The sequence below is a fragment of the Spea bombifrons genome, chromosome 4 (genome assembly GCF_027358695.1).
Source record: "Spea bombifrons isolate aSpeBom1 chromosome 4, aSpeBom1.2.pri, whole genome shotgun sequence".
In the NCBI taxonomy this organism is placed as follows: Eukaryota; Metazoa; Chordata; class Amphibia; order Anura; family Pelobatidae; genus Spea; species Spea bombifrons.
The window spans coordinates 44,705,353-44,721,049 of NC_071090.1; the positions used below are offsets into that span (position 1 = coordinate 44,705,353).

Below are 15,697 nucleotides of genomic sequence, written 5' to 3' on the forward strand. Positions count from 1 at the left end.
GGCGCCAGGTTACCCACAGCTAAATGAGAAGAGGAAAAAAATAAAAAATTATATAATTTAATTATATATATATATATATATATATATATATATATATATATATATATATATATATATATATATATATATATATATATATATATATATATATATATATATATATATATATATATATATATGAAATAAACCCGCCCGGCACTGCATGTCCCGGGCGATATGAGTTGCGCACCTCTGCGCTAAGCCCCGAATATAGGCTGCACCCCCACTTTGAAGACCTAAAGCGACGGAAAAAAGTGCAGCCTATATTCGTCCCAATAGGGTATATGCACACATAAATACACATCCCTTAACTGTCCGGATTTATCCAGTACAGTCATGCAGGCCAGCAAGGCACCATTCCATCCTGTGATGTATCATTTCCTTCCATGACATTTTCTTTCAAGTGATGTCACATCCGGCACACAGTTCAGTGAGACACATTTGGAGGAACATGCCGGGAATGTGGTGGGCAGTAGGAAGGAAGGTAAAGAAGACAGCGTACCTGCACCGAGTTGGGAACCATAGATACAATCGCACTAAAAACGTTTAATCCGGGAATGAAACAGCCCACGAGCGCACAAGATTTATGCTTATCAATCATTAAACTAATCTTAATTAAAAAAATGCTAATATGTTCTAGATGTTAGCCTCACTTTTTTGTATTTAATATAATGCTCTATTATATAACGTCCCACAGCAATGTTTGGCACTAAATGTTTTGCTCTGGTCCAAATGATATTTTTAACACTCCTTTTCATGTGCAGTGATGCATAAATGGAAGGATTCTGTGGAGGGGTGTACTTCAAACACATACACCATCAAAGGGAGACTTGAAAGAAAGGGTCAGAATACAAAGCCCGGGTCTATAATAGGCTCACAGGAAGTCCTGTAAATAAACAATGTAATATGATTACACAAAAACATAAATGCATATATATTTTTTGGTTCTTTTGGCGTTTACGTAATGTTGCAAAAATGCAAGTTCGTTTTACAATATAGCTTGTACACCCATTTGTCACACCTGCACAAACGCTTAAGGCCGACTTCATAGGTTAAGCGTTCCGTATTCAAATAATGCAATAATGAATACATAGCAAATACCGTATATATGAGAAAAATATATTCTCTAAAAAGATGTACATGGGTGTTTGGCAGAGGCAGGGTATGTGAAACAATGTCTTGTCTCAGTGACATCATTGCAGGGCACAGTCTGTGAGAATGACCCAAGAGCAAAGATACCGAGTTCTGTTAAGTCAAGGACAGATATATGAAACATTAAAAGTCAAACTGGGACGGGATGTACGGCGTTAACTTTCATACTCCTTTGAGTCCTGTTATGAGATCACTGTGATCTCCTCATAAAGAGTATTTCCTTCCGATTAAGGAGGGTATGTTCCACTTAAAAGGACTACAGTAATGATAAATCTAATAAGGCAGGATAAAGATCCTCTAGTGTTCTCACAAAAATGCATTATAAAAAAAGGTATTTACCAAAGTACCGTAGTTTAATGCATTCATCTTTGGCGAGGCTATTTGCTATCTCAGATTTTTTATGTGTATTATGCAAGGCCAGTTTAACCCATTGTGCAGAGAGGCTCACTAGGAATAGAAGATTATGATGCACACTTGCACAGTAATATTAGGGAATGTAGATTGCTCAGCCTTTGTACATCCCCCGGTAAGAGCTGTGCCGTGAGGCCTGGAGTCAGTATGTATATGTATAATGCTGGATTCAGCGTGTGTATACTGTAGTACCAGTAGATCTACTATACTGTAGTGCCATATTCAGAGTGTGAAATTTTACATATGTGTAGTGTAAGCCTGTGTACAAGATTGTGGTGCTAGCATGTATGGTGTTTGTTACAGTATGGCATTAGCATGAGTGTGTATATGTCAGCATTTAGAGTGCGTGTATTTGTATATGGTGTCAGCATGTGTGTACATGAGCATGGATGTGTGTATGTTACTGTGTAAGGTGTTGGTGACCATAAGATGTTAGTGTGTGTTACTGTATGGTATTACGAGTATGTAAATTTATGTTAGTGTATGGCAAGGCTTGACAAACCCTGGGCATCAGGATGATGATTGGAGAAGAAGTGGGAAAAAAATGGCTCCTACACCAAAACCAAATTTGCCAAATAGGTAGAGCAGTCCTTAGTGGGCTAAAAATGCCATTTCACACCACCATCTTTGTATTCCTGAACAGCCAAAGGAAAAAAGCTAGGTTAGCTTGGCTTATCCCGATAATATCACAGCAAAGACTCTCCACTCCTGCTAAAAACAAAGTTCGTTTTTATTCCTATTCATTCTATAGAACCACTAATTTCACAATATTTTTTTCACAGCACATACCCTTCCTTCCTTTAGAGCTCCAGATAAATACTCTAACCAGTATTGTTAGAAAGTAGTTTTTTGTACAGCACACTTTGGGAAAACATTAAACATTTATTAATGTAGTATACAGGATAACCTGTATTACACGTCTCTACATAATAATCTCCATACTTTCCTTTCACCCCCAACTGTTTCAGACCAGGAGAGAGATATATCATATACATACATACATACATACATACGAATATGTAAGGATGCATGAAAAAAAAACAACAACTTTATATTGCATACTCTTTATTATATAAAGGAACATGTCCCCGAAGATGTTCCATTATACGGTTTCTGTTCCTTACAGTACGGTCACTGAAATCAAACAGCACATTACCAGTAATGAAATCAGACCAATTGCTTGCAACAAAAATAGAAAATAGCTTAGCAACGAACTGAAAACTTCTGCAGAAACAGGTCGAAATTACTTAGTGAACAGGACATACAACAAAGACACAGACCAGAGAGACACACAGGAAAAGACAAAACATTGTATTAAAGTAGTTTGCTGCACGCCAGAGATAACCAGAGGTTTGCAAATGCTTTTCATTGTAAAAAGGGAAATGCAATGGAAAAACTATTTTTCTCTTTGAGCATAAAATACAATGCAGTGCACAGTAATGACTAAGTGATTAAGCAGCGTTGCTTGAAGCAGACAATCGGCGGCAGGAAAGCTATCCCATTGAAAACAATAGAACATGAGCACCAGTATAACAAGTCCACGATGAGTTGATGTGTTCAGCCAAACATCTCCTGCACACAAAAGTCGCTGGGGGTTTGGGGAGGGGGGGTTAGAGGCAAATACATATTGCAGGGTTTTGCAGAATCCATCTCATGCATTAGCAAGGGGGACACTACGAAAAATTAAAAAGGTACTAACAGCTATTAAATGCATTGTCTAAACTAATGAGTTTCAATACACTTTCGTTATACCCTTAAAGTAAGTGTAAAAAAAAAAAAAAAATTATCTGGTATTGTTTAAAATATATATATATTTTTAATATTAAAATACAGTGTAGCCATTGTTAATGTTATAAATGAATATTGTAGCTTAAACAGCAGGTTTTTTTAAATGGAATTTGTTCATAAGCGCTCCTGTATTCCAATGGCACGTTGTATTAGCTAACCCAAGTTTATCTTTACAAGGCCAATTGATCATTAGAAAACCCTTTTAAGATTGTATTTCATGTTAATTCAGCGCATGTCCACAAATATTCACAGCTGACCTGCAAATCAACTTGGCATCTGTGCTATCTTTAAATCTCAACCTTCATCACAAAGGTTGTTTGAATACCAAGGGAAGTAGCTTTCCGGTGGGTCTGTACTCCAGAGCCGAAGTAACCTCTGGCTCACATGTGGAATTTTCCAGGTTCTATGCAGACAATACGCTTCTAGAATGACCTTGGAAATACCAGGATTTCGTTGTTTGGTGGTAGGATATAGACTACAAAAGTTTGCATTAACCCTTTCGACACGATCATGACTTATCTTGATTACCACTTACACATGTACTACCTTAACTAGCGTAAAAACGGGTTGCACGATGTGTAGTTGCGATACGATTTTTCACATTACACACATTCTTTTTATTATTATTATTATTATAAATTAAACATCAAACTTTAGAGGTATAATGGTATATATTTACAAAATAGAATGAATTATACAATTTAGGGTAAATAAGGTGCAAATATTCCACAAACCCAAAGCCATTTTTAGTTAATCTTTTCTCAATATTTAGGTCTTTATATTATGTAAGATTTCGGTCGGACACGGACAATTAAGTCCTTTTGGCAGGAGTTCATATAGAAGCATGACTGGAACCTGAGGAATGCGCAGGTCTCCATGACTGATCTGAAAGCACTACAGCACTTCCCTTTCAAAACATTTTGTGTAAAATGTACATACTCTGATATCAATATTAGTAAATTACAGAAGAAGCGAACAAAGACACATGACAAACTCTGTACCATTATCCCATCCACGCTTATTGTTGATATGTAATTGAATATACTATGCAGGTGTGTGCACTATATATACTAATCCAGTATTGGTAAATAGGGGCGCTTTATTTGCTTCACTACATAAAAGTTTTCATAAGACAGGTTTATATAAATTTTTCTGGAAAATGTAAGCTTGTTTGAGCAGGGCCCGCCTCACCTGTTTCTGTAAGTCAAAGTGTTATGTTATATAAATAGTTGTACAATGGGTTGACAGGACATTACAGCACTACGGAATATTATGTCTATATAAATTTTTTTTTTTTTTTTTTAACCTTGGAGTTGTGTGGAAAGTATTTTTCTTTGTTAAGCCTATATGTCAAAGTTATAAAAACATTAAACATGTAAAAGCAGGTTAGTTATTTTGACTCTTATCTCCCTCTACATAGAGTTCAAAGATTATAGCAGAATTGACTCATCCTATAAGAGTCATCTGTGTTGGCACCAAATCTCCCTAATATGACAAACTCGTTAGGAAGGGTGCTGTACACAACAGTTCTGGTTTTTTTTCCCAACAAGACTGCCTCCCTGCAGCAAAATGGATTAACAGTATCAAAACAGAAGAAAGTCTGCCTTTAAATTAATGCCACTGCACTTACTAGTTTTGTTTTTGAACATTACACATTCCTCTATATAAAATGTAAAATGAAAGGAACAGAAACATGTCCCAGTCATTAAAATCTACTCAAACATTTTGACCCTGCATGTCCTGTTTTGCAAACTTAAAACGGTACAGATAAGACTAGTTATAGAGAGTGCAGAACGCAGCTTTTGTGAAGGCTTAAAAAGTAAAATGAAGATCGAATCCCTGTCTGTAAGAATGAGGGTTATTGGAGCTGCAGTCCAAGCTTGTACCCAAAGGTGCAAATAGGTGTCATGCGTGTGGAAATGTGTATTTTCTATAGATTGTATTTATTCACCATAATTATGGCTTTCAACCCTATCATATGTGCGTCTCCTCTACAATATTCTTATGTGTGTGCTTGGTGTGTACATACATTTATCAAATATACTTGTGGTTGTATTCATTACTTCATTTTTTGGCAAATACAGAAAATAATGTTTTGGGTTTTTTTTTTTTTTAGCATTTGTACACACACACACACACACACACACACACACACACACACTAATATATAGATATTCATGTATATATTCCTTGGGAAATGAGTTGCCCTTTTTCACCTCTGATTTGCTGGGCTGCATCTCTCATTAAAGTGCTGTGTGACATTTGAAAAATCACACCCGAGTCACAAGCTACCATGTAATCGGAGACATTTCTCCGTCAGCGAGCCAGACCATTATGAACAATAGATTATATAAAGTATCTTGCAATCTTTAAATCTTCAACATATGTATTCATTTAGAATAGCCAAAATGTTGCTGCCGCTATACAAACACTGTCTGAGCCCTACCCCTCCCGTTATTGAAGGTTTTTAAGCCATTGCATGTGATAAGCTTATGAAATCTGTGGTCAAGGTAACATGTAATAAAAGATATCCTGCCAGTTTCCACTTGTTTTAAAATTAGAACAAAGTTATCGTTTTATAATACCTCAAAAACCTTGATACACCTGAACAATCGACATTGTTTACTTCATGCCTGGGATATATAGCCTTGATTGCGCAGTTTGTTTGTTTCTATTGCCTGAATGCAAAGTAATAGTTTTGGGCGTTGTGGTTTCAGCCGAGAATGCTTTCAGCACACAATATTGCTATCATCAAATCACAACGAGATACTTTATCCGGTTGGTCTACCTACTGCCTTCTACAAATATTCTGTGTGTGTGTATATATGTAAATATATATTATATGCTGTGCGGGGAAATCCAGGTCAAGTCATCCACTCCTCCAACTATATAATATGTAATCTAAAAAGGAGACACTTTTCTTGAAGTGGTTTCATTTTGTCAGTATCAGTTTGTAGGTAAAACCACCCATCCCATGAAAGTTAATATTTCATCCTACTTTATTGCCAAATTACCAGTATTTTATGATTCAGGCAACCAAGGCCAAGATTATTTATTGCAGTACTATGGTTTGGTCTAAACCATAAAAGGCTATTAGTTGCATTTAGTTATATTTAAGATCAGGTATTAAAGCTACATTAGTAGGCACTCTTTAGCTCAAAATCCCTCATTTATTGTTATTAGTACAGGCATGGTTTCCCACTGATATCTATAGAGTAGATAAACCAAGACAGGGCATTGGTGCGGCAGGCTCTAGGCTCTTGAAACGATGGAGGAAAAAGACCTTGCCCTTCTAAAAATGGGCTTTTATACCCCCTTTACAATATCAGTTAGGGTAAAGTTTTTACTGTGCAAGGGCAATATTTGAATATTCCTAACGCCATTGGACTATTCATGTAACATATTAGCATTCCAGGAAGAAACACACGTTCCTAGCACTCATACCTAATCTGAATTAATGTATGTATGTATGTATGTATGGCAAACATTGATTTCTTAAATGACCATATTTCTAAAAATCACATGTATATGAAGTCATTATATGAAGGTCGCTACTTATAAATACACAGGGTGGTAAATTAACGCATATCACATGAATGCAATTTGGTTCTGCAGAATGAATAACTGGCGATTTATCCAAATCTGCAGATGCAGATTTATTTCCTGAGAAAACATGTAATGTTAGTCTTTCTATCATCATACTTAATGATAATGCAAAACCTGACCCCGCTGATAAGGAAAAAAACTAAATCAAAAAGCAGGTAATGGATAAACAAATGATTAAAAGGGCATTATGCAAACATTTAGGTGAAATAGAAGGAAATAACCATGTCTAAAAATACTCTATATCTTTGTAGATGGTTGAGCAAGTATGCAGGTGCATCAGCTTGACCCTAGTTTGACTCAGTATTACTTTAATCTATGTCCCAGGAGATCATAACAAGGAAAACACGAGCCAACTTGTATTTTACCGTGCTTTGACAAAGTACAACTTTTAGCACCACAGGTTTGCTATTTTAAGTATGATGCATCTGTTTTGCCATGTTAAAAATGAGGGGGGAAAAAAGACAAACACAAACAGCTTTGTAATTTTTTTATATGTTTTTCTTCCAAACACGTGTATAGTATCTTACGCCAAGTTTTAGTTCTAATAAAATAAAGGAAAGGCTTAATTTAAGGGAAACATGCTTGCGAAGAATTTTTGGATTCAGTTTCTTGATTTAGATATATTGGTGACAATTTGTAGTTTTTTTTTTGTGCTCGTCTAAGTGGAAAGCTTCTCACAATGTTCTCACTATCTTCCGGATCTGTTTATAACTGTAAACTCTGCAAATAGCAGCTTCTTGCAGCCGATAAGATACAGTGAATTAGAGATTAGTGGAACTTCCTCTGTAAAAAGCGCTTACATTTTCATTCTGCTGTGGCGCGTCTAAGAACAGAAGCTATCTAAAACGTTAAGAGATCAGTGACGCAGTACCTCCAAATAAACAGGAGGGATTTGCAGTGTTTGCACTGGGAATGAATGGCCTTCCATACAACCATTCATTCCGTTTTGGCAGCACAGGCGAGAGACAAGCTGATGTCGCAGGTAGATGGCTCAGCGGGGATGAATGAAACTAAACATAACTTCAGCCCAGTAATCAAGATAACCTATACAGCTCAACATCACATTTCCAGATGCCCAAGTGGCATTCTACTATTACATATAATCGAAGTAGTCATACAGGATTTAAAATAAAAAAGCTCAAACATGTTAGATTTCAGTTACCTTTTATAAACAATGTATTTTTACAACAAGCCTTGTCCACAAGAAACGATATCTTATTTGCTACAGAGCTCTCTTTATGAATAAGTACAGCCCAGATAGTTTGTGACACCCAAATGCTGATAATCTACTGCTTACATCTTGGCCGCTCTTGGTTTATGAAGTGTATGTTTTGTATATAACAAAAGAAAAAAGAAACTAATATTTAAAACCACTATATGAAAACAAGGAAACTGATCAAGTATATATTTTCAGAAAAAAATAAAAAATTTGGGAATTTGACCCCTAAGCAACGTTTGAAGGCTAACCATCTCCTACCTCATGAACCAAAATGCATAATTGTCCTCTTTAAGAAAACTGCCGTAAGATCTGTTTTTGTCCCAAATGATAGCTGTGTAACAAAGTAACCTGCTGTGTGCAACTTTACCAGCACAGATTTCCCAGGTGGTCACATCCTCTGCAACACAATGGGCTAATGCGTATGCTCACTACCAATAAAGCACGTCTCTGGGTAATACGTTCTAGAGTTGGGCACCATAAGTAAAGTAATTGAGCTACAAATTAGAAAGCCAAGATGAGTTTCATACTAATCCCACAACATTGCTCCAAATGGAAAAGCCAAAATATAATATAATATAATATAATATAATATATATATATATATATATATATTTACGAGAGAACAAACCTCTAAATAACAGGCAGCAAAAATATGTAATCGTACACAAACCAAGTACATCTTTGTTTTAGTTCATTGTTTCAGAGCACAATAACTCTGTCATGCTTCCAGAGGTTTTTCTCATCCATTCACTGACCTGGGCGCCATAAAACAATGAGGGCCCTAAGAGGCTGTTTCATCATTAATCTTGACACATTATACATGTGTCATTACTGTAATATACTCAACATGCTAACAAATAGAACGCCTACACTAATACATTAACAATATGTGAAATATCAGATGATGCATTACTATTTGTAATAGATGAAGTAATGAGTTATCAATGGCATTCTACACTAAAACAAAAATATCTTAAAGCAATGTTTAACCAGCAGGTAAAACCAGGGTGTCCAAGTGTGCTTCCTTGTTTAAAACAAAAACACATAGCATGATAGATCTAATGACATTTGCGCAAGACTCTCTTCCCTGTCCTGATTGGCCCTATATAGGAATGCTGTATCTGTTAATATTGTAGCATAATCTAAGTAAAGGGATTATGTGAACAATTCGTAGATAGTAGGCCAAGCATCAAGACTAAGAAGTGCTAATTAGCGATTCTACATTGCTAAGCACCGACAATGCACTGGTTAATTCAGAACACTCAAACAAGGCATTCTAGTTTAATTTACCATTTTTTATGATTATTTGTATGCATCAAAAGTCCCTGTATTTTGTGAAACATCATTTAACTGATCTGGACAAATAGCAGTTCATCCAGAACATGCATCCTCTTGCATCACAACAAATGGCAGAGTGTTGTTACAGTTACATTATAGGCATAATATATCTTGGAAATACATTCTAGCGAGTTTCCAAATTATGAACATAAACATTGCATAGAATAAAACAGAACAAACAAGATGAAACCATTGCAGCTGAATGGAAACGGCTTTGAGTTTTCAAGACATATTTAAATTTAGGAACTACAAAATACACCTAAAAGGAGCAATTACAATGCTTTACGTTCTATCTGCTGCTCTGTGGAGTGTTTCTCTGCAGAAGTGCCCACTCCACCCGTTTCCAATCACTGGCATGCCAACGGCTGGGATCATTCCTAAACACAGACACTAAATAAGAATGTATTGTTAGCGCTTGAATGCATATGGGAAAGTCAATGCACAGGTATGTAGGTCTGCCCAGTGGTGCTGGTTGACAGTATGGACATTTCCAGGAAACTGGTTCTTCACACATCAGCCCAAATAATCCTTTGTGTATGGGGGGTGGGGTAAAAGGACATTCAGCACACATCTATGTATTAAGCAGTTAACTGTTAAAAATATCCCAGGTTAACAGCTGTTGTATGCAATGCATAGCCCTAACCATATGGATTTTAAAAATAAAATTCTTGATGGGGAAACTAGCTTTCCAAAGAAGGAAGTAAAACAGGCAACTGTTTGTATTTTCTCATATTTGCTAAATTCGCAAAAATATATCAATATGTGTTATTCCATATATAACATAAAGGGCTCTATCGCCTAGGGCCACATAGTCATGAATTGTCAGTGCATGGGGATACCAACAGACTCACCGTCCAAGATAGCATATATTAGTTCGCCAACTGTGTATCTTATTATTGCTTCAGTGTTTCTGAGGTGGGCAGTCAGACATGAAATTGCAATCCAGTTCAAGCTGTTTAATATTATAATGCTAAAATCAGATTTTTTTTTTTATGCAAATATATCCTTCCAGCTGATGTGTATGGTCATATGTTGTGTGCAGCTCAATATCTTATTCTAAGATACAGACACACATTTTCCATTCCTGTAGGTAAAACATAATGACGTTGCTGTGCGTGTCTTCTCTCACTAATCGATGCACAGCAGACAGTCGAGTCTCCACTGACTTGAAATGAATCTCTCATTTCTTTCCTGTGGCTCATCCTTTAATTTTCATTCAACTCTTTTGTCAACAACAATCTCTGCATCTTTATAATTACACATTTAAATGCTTCGCCAGGTGTTGTTCTACCTACCAATTTGTAAAGTAAAACCTTCACTCACTCATTGAGACAACAATCACATATTCCTGGTGCATCTCAATCCTCTGATGCTCAATACGGCAAGCAAGAGAAAAGGACACCAGTAGAGCCTGTCCTGCCGGTCTCCCTATATCATGGACTTCAGACCATCAGCCCACCAAGAATTCCAGCCATTAGCAAGAACAATGGCCATCTTTGTCTCTCCCCTCCGTGTCTTCATTTATAGACAGTGTTATCCAAACAAATGCTATTGTGTTAAAAGAAATGCTCAGTTCTCAGTGGGACACAGTTACTGTGTTTTGATTCTTCATTTTCCTTTGTATATTCCTGCTCGGTTTACTTACAAAGTTTAGTTTAAATATGATAATAGAGTGGCTTATGCTGCTTAATCATCAAAAAGCACAGATGCATAGAAATGATACAATTGTCATGCCAAACCCTTAATAATCATTGCTTTATAAAAAATGCTTTTTTATACACACACACACACACATATATATATATATATATACTGGTAATTAATAAAGACAGTTTTGGACATAAAATTTTGTATCATTGTATCAGATAAAATGTTAACAAGAAAACATATGCCTTGTACAAATTGCTATGTTTCTAAACACGTTACAAACAGAACCATTAAAAAGGTTAGCACTTCATATGAAGAGTATTTTTGATATATCTGGTTTCAACTTAATCCGGTTACTTCTTTCTCATGTTATCTACTAACAGACACAACAAGCGGCTTTGCTACAGTTAAAATGCACGGTTCAGATTTCATGGTATGGTCGTCGTTCCTAGGAGACTCTGTTCACCTGGTGTGGGAGAAGCCGACAACACAGGGTGGAGGCCAGAAATATCATTAAACACTCACACCCAGAAGAATGGGTGCTGTTCATTACACACAGGCTATATAAAGATCAGCACAAAACAAGACTGGAATTTATGTCTCAAACAACAGCTTGGTTTTCTCTGCAAGAGGGGTTTATTCACTAAAGGCTGAGTTGTGGTTTCAACTTCACTATACATCATGAAGGGCCAACGCTAGTGAACTTCTGCTACAGGAAGAGCTTGGCTGGCGCTGTATAATGTACAGTTAAAATCGGTAAGTTATTTTTTCAGTCTCCGTATACATTTAATTAATCATTATACATGGCTAGCTCAACCCTTCCTACATGAGAAACTCAATAGTGTTGGCCATTCCCCTTTGGTGAATAACCCCCAGAGACATTTTCTTTAATGATACGGTATCATTATTTTTACACACTGCTGATACATTAATGAAATCATTAAACAGAATAGAGCATGGCTCATTTTTTATTCACTATAAAGGTTTATTTTCTAGAGAACGCCAATTACTAAACCACCTAACTGGCTCCTGCTTTGGTGTTATACAAATGAAAAGTAATGACCATTCGTGGAGCCTTACCAACAGAAATAATTACCAAGACAGCGAAAATGACTCTCTCTCATCTACAATCACATAGCATTTTTATTTTTCCATTTTCCCTAAGTATATCATTCCTATAAAGGTTAACCGGAACACAATCTCAAATTTATTAACGTCCAACATTAGAATAAAAATTACATTGTACAGACTTAGTACTACACTTGAAGAACAAACATATTTGGTCTTTTTTTAATATGAAAAACTTATATTCCCAATAGGTTAAATGGCTTTGTTTGCCTTGTAATGTTAAGGTATTTTCCCCCTTTACTAAGAGCAGAACATGTGGGGCTCTGCCAAAGGATTATTAAGTTCACAAGATAACTACATCCAGATAATCGCAGAGAACGGCTGGCCTGAACAAACAATGTAGAAAGCACACCACTGACCTGGGTGGTGTAACCGTGTAATATTTCATACCATTACCTAAGCAAGAAAACTCGCCCTCGACTTCCCGGGAAACCTAACCAGCAAGTTGTTTACTAGCAGGCTTTCCTTAAAAATCATCAACCCCATTATCCGTCAACTTTAAACAGCACTTATTAAAGAGACTACCGTTGTTTAGCTTATAGGTAAACCAGAGACAGTCCATAACATTTCATGAACTCCAAACAGCACCATTGGATCTATGCATATATCCGTATTCAGGAATCCTTTTTAAGGACAATGCTGCCAAATGAAATTAATGTTATCAAGGAAATTGCTGTTTGGCTAACATGTTGCTGAGAATGTTCTCAGAGCGTGAAGCGCTAGAGAGCAACACACGCCTAGGGAATCAGAATATAGACACCCAATGCCCCAGTGGCAGTTATAAGTGTGTGTTATGCATACCCTGATATGATGGCAATTGGAAAACTTTCACATGGGGCCGGTCACACCATTGTGCTAAAAGGCTGCCCGATACAGGATCTTTAAAAGTCTAACAAAATATCAAAGAAGTCTGTGGGTGTAGCTAAATATACATATTTACAAACACAACATCTATTGAGAAATGCACCAAACCACAAGAAGGTTTCCAACCCAGCGCCTTTTAATATCATTTAAGAGTCTAGCAACAGGCCTCTGCCATACACTACACAGTAACATATTCCCTTATATCCTTTACTGATGTTTCAATAAACCTACGGAAAAGAGTTTTCTACACAGATATCCCCCCCCCACAGATTTTGTTTACAATCACTAGAGAAACAAAAGAGGTGAACCCCATTACAGTAGTGCACATGATCTGCATGGACTTGTCGGATAAAGGAGCCCTTAACACATCATCCCATTGTACAGCTCTGTGGAATATGATGGCGCTATATAATCAATACATCAATAATAATCTCCGCGCACACACACACAATAATGTCAGTAAGGGGGGTTTGTCACCTGATGGGCTAGTGAGTGATGTGATCTGCTTGCTTAGTGCCATCAATGAATACGCCTGGCACAGATGGCAGCAAGCAGTGGGTGAAGATGATACCCACACACTACAGAATACATTAATACAGAAAAAACACCTTACACGCAGGAATACACAGTGGGAAGAGCATCTCATAAATGCTTCCCACCATAGGATGGCTCTCTCTGGGTTAAATGGACACAGCAGCATGCCTTATTTCAGAACTTGCAGTGTGAGTGATTTGAACCCAGGCACTCTATTACTTATCACACAGATAAGTGTATTGTAAAGAAAGTATCCAGAGATGCCTTACCCTGGTCTTGGTCCTTTGGTGCCTCTCTGGGTCCGAGTAGGTCCTGTCCACAGCTATTCCAGTGTCGCTTCCCGGCATCTTTCCTCCACAGGATTCTCTTATCACAGCCCGTCGAAAATAGATAATAGAAATGAGGGAGGGGACCCCAAAACCTTATGAGAGCCCAGGGAAAGGGAGGCAAGCGACCGTTAGCAGCGCTGGTCCGCCTGCAGCGTGCACATCATGCCTGTCGGGAGTGCTATCTGCCCCTGATCCGCCTGGAACTTGCCTCCCTCCGAAGCCGAGTGCCCAGGGCTGGCTGCTAGCCGCAGCTGTGCTTGCGCTGACTGAGAGTCAGTCCCTGTGTGTATTAGGGGCGGGTCCTGAGCCCTGACACGCCTCCTTCCTCACACCACCCCTTCCCTGCCTAACAGGAAATAGCACAGAGATGCACCCGCTTGCCCTCTGGCTGCGAAAGGGTGCATGCGGTTTGGTGTTTTGGATAGTGAAAACCGAGTATCGGTCACACCAGAGAAACACATTGAGAACAAATACAAACACTCAATGAAAATTAGGTGAGGCCCTTTATACATAATGTATCTCTTCGTCTTGGTCTGTCATGCTACTCGTGTCATACCCTTTGAATGTATGTATTGTGAGAGGCGCTGCGTAAATTGGCGCTTTATAAGTAAAATAGAATAAGTATAACACTTAAGATGAGAGGGCGGTCAGAGTCCATGGGAAAACAGGCTTTTTTTTTAGGAATGCTAGTAAATGCCCCCTTTGCTGTTTTTAATATGTGCGGCAGCACAGATTTTCACAAGGTCGGCGGTAGCGTTTCATGTTTATAGCAGGTAATAGTGTTGACTTCTGACCTCAGGACCAAAAGGGAAAGGGTAAATGTCAATAAAATATATTGAATAAGAATCGATAAATATTGCACTGCTTAAGACATGCAGTGGGGGTTACATTACTGAGGGTGGAATATACTGTATGTGTATATATAAATAGATATATATAAATTCACCCATTTCACTTGTATTATTTATGGTGTATTATTTGACTTTTTTGTGGATATTAGGGCTTATTTTTTTCTGTACATTGCTTCTATTTTGTAACACATTCAATATTTGTGACATATCCTTTTTTGGAGTACACCTTAAATGTGATTATTCATATTCACACATAATTGATGTTAGCGCAGCTTTTCTTTATTTCTATATTTTAGTACGTACACTGAAAAGTAGAGATTTTGCCATGTAATAATCACAGCATTCTGTTTACATAAGCTCAAAATAATGTACATACATGAGCTTAATACTGAAGTTTCCGCCTCTCTGTGCACATGCATCGACATGCACAAACTCTCCAAGAATGTATCGTCATCATACATGTTCCTGTGCACACAGAGGACCTCCAAGACACCAAGATCCTGTCATCATACATGTTCCTGTGCACACAGTGCACAGGGTAGCTGAGTTTATTCCAGTGCATTGTAACGATAATTATTAATTGTGGCTACAGATGTCCCTAGACAAAAATTATAGATGTCATGAAGTGGCTTAGAGTTGGATTTTTTTTGTCCTGAATAAATGTAACCTTAATTAATGATTACAGTTGAAACCATTTTTTATATGCTTACATTCTGACTATTACATAAGATTACATTTATTTATATAGCGCCAGTTAGCGCTGTTACAGTAGAGTACAGTGAAAGTAAACA

General features: G+C 37.3%; 1 protein-coding gene across 1 annotated transcript in view; it reads right to left on the reverse strand.

The window, feature by feature from the left end:
* Positions 1-14,309, reverse strand: part of TMCC3 (transmembrane and coiled-coil domain family 3) — a 32,766-nt gene extending 18,457 nt beyond the window's left edge. Inside the window, exon 1 of the mRNA XM_053465579.1 lies at positions 13,996-14,309. Coding sequence (XP_053321554.1) covers positions 13,996-14,073 — 78 coding nt within the window. The 5' untranslated portion in view covers positions 14,074-14,309. The remainder of the gene's footprint in view (positions 1-13,995) is intronic.
* Positions 14,310-15,697: the final 1,388 nt, after the last annotated feature.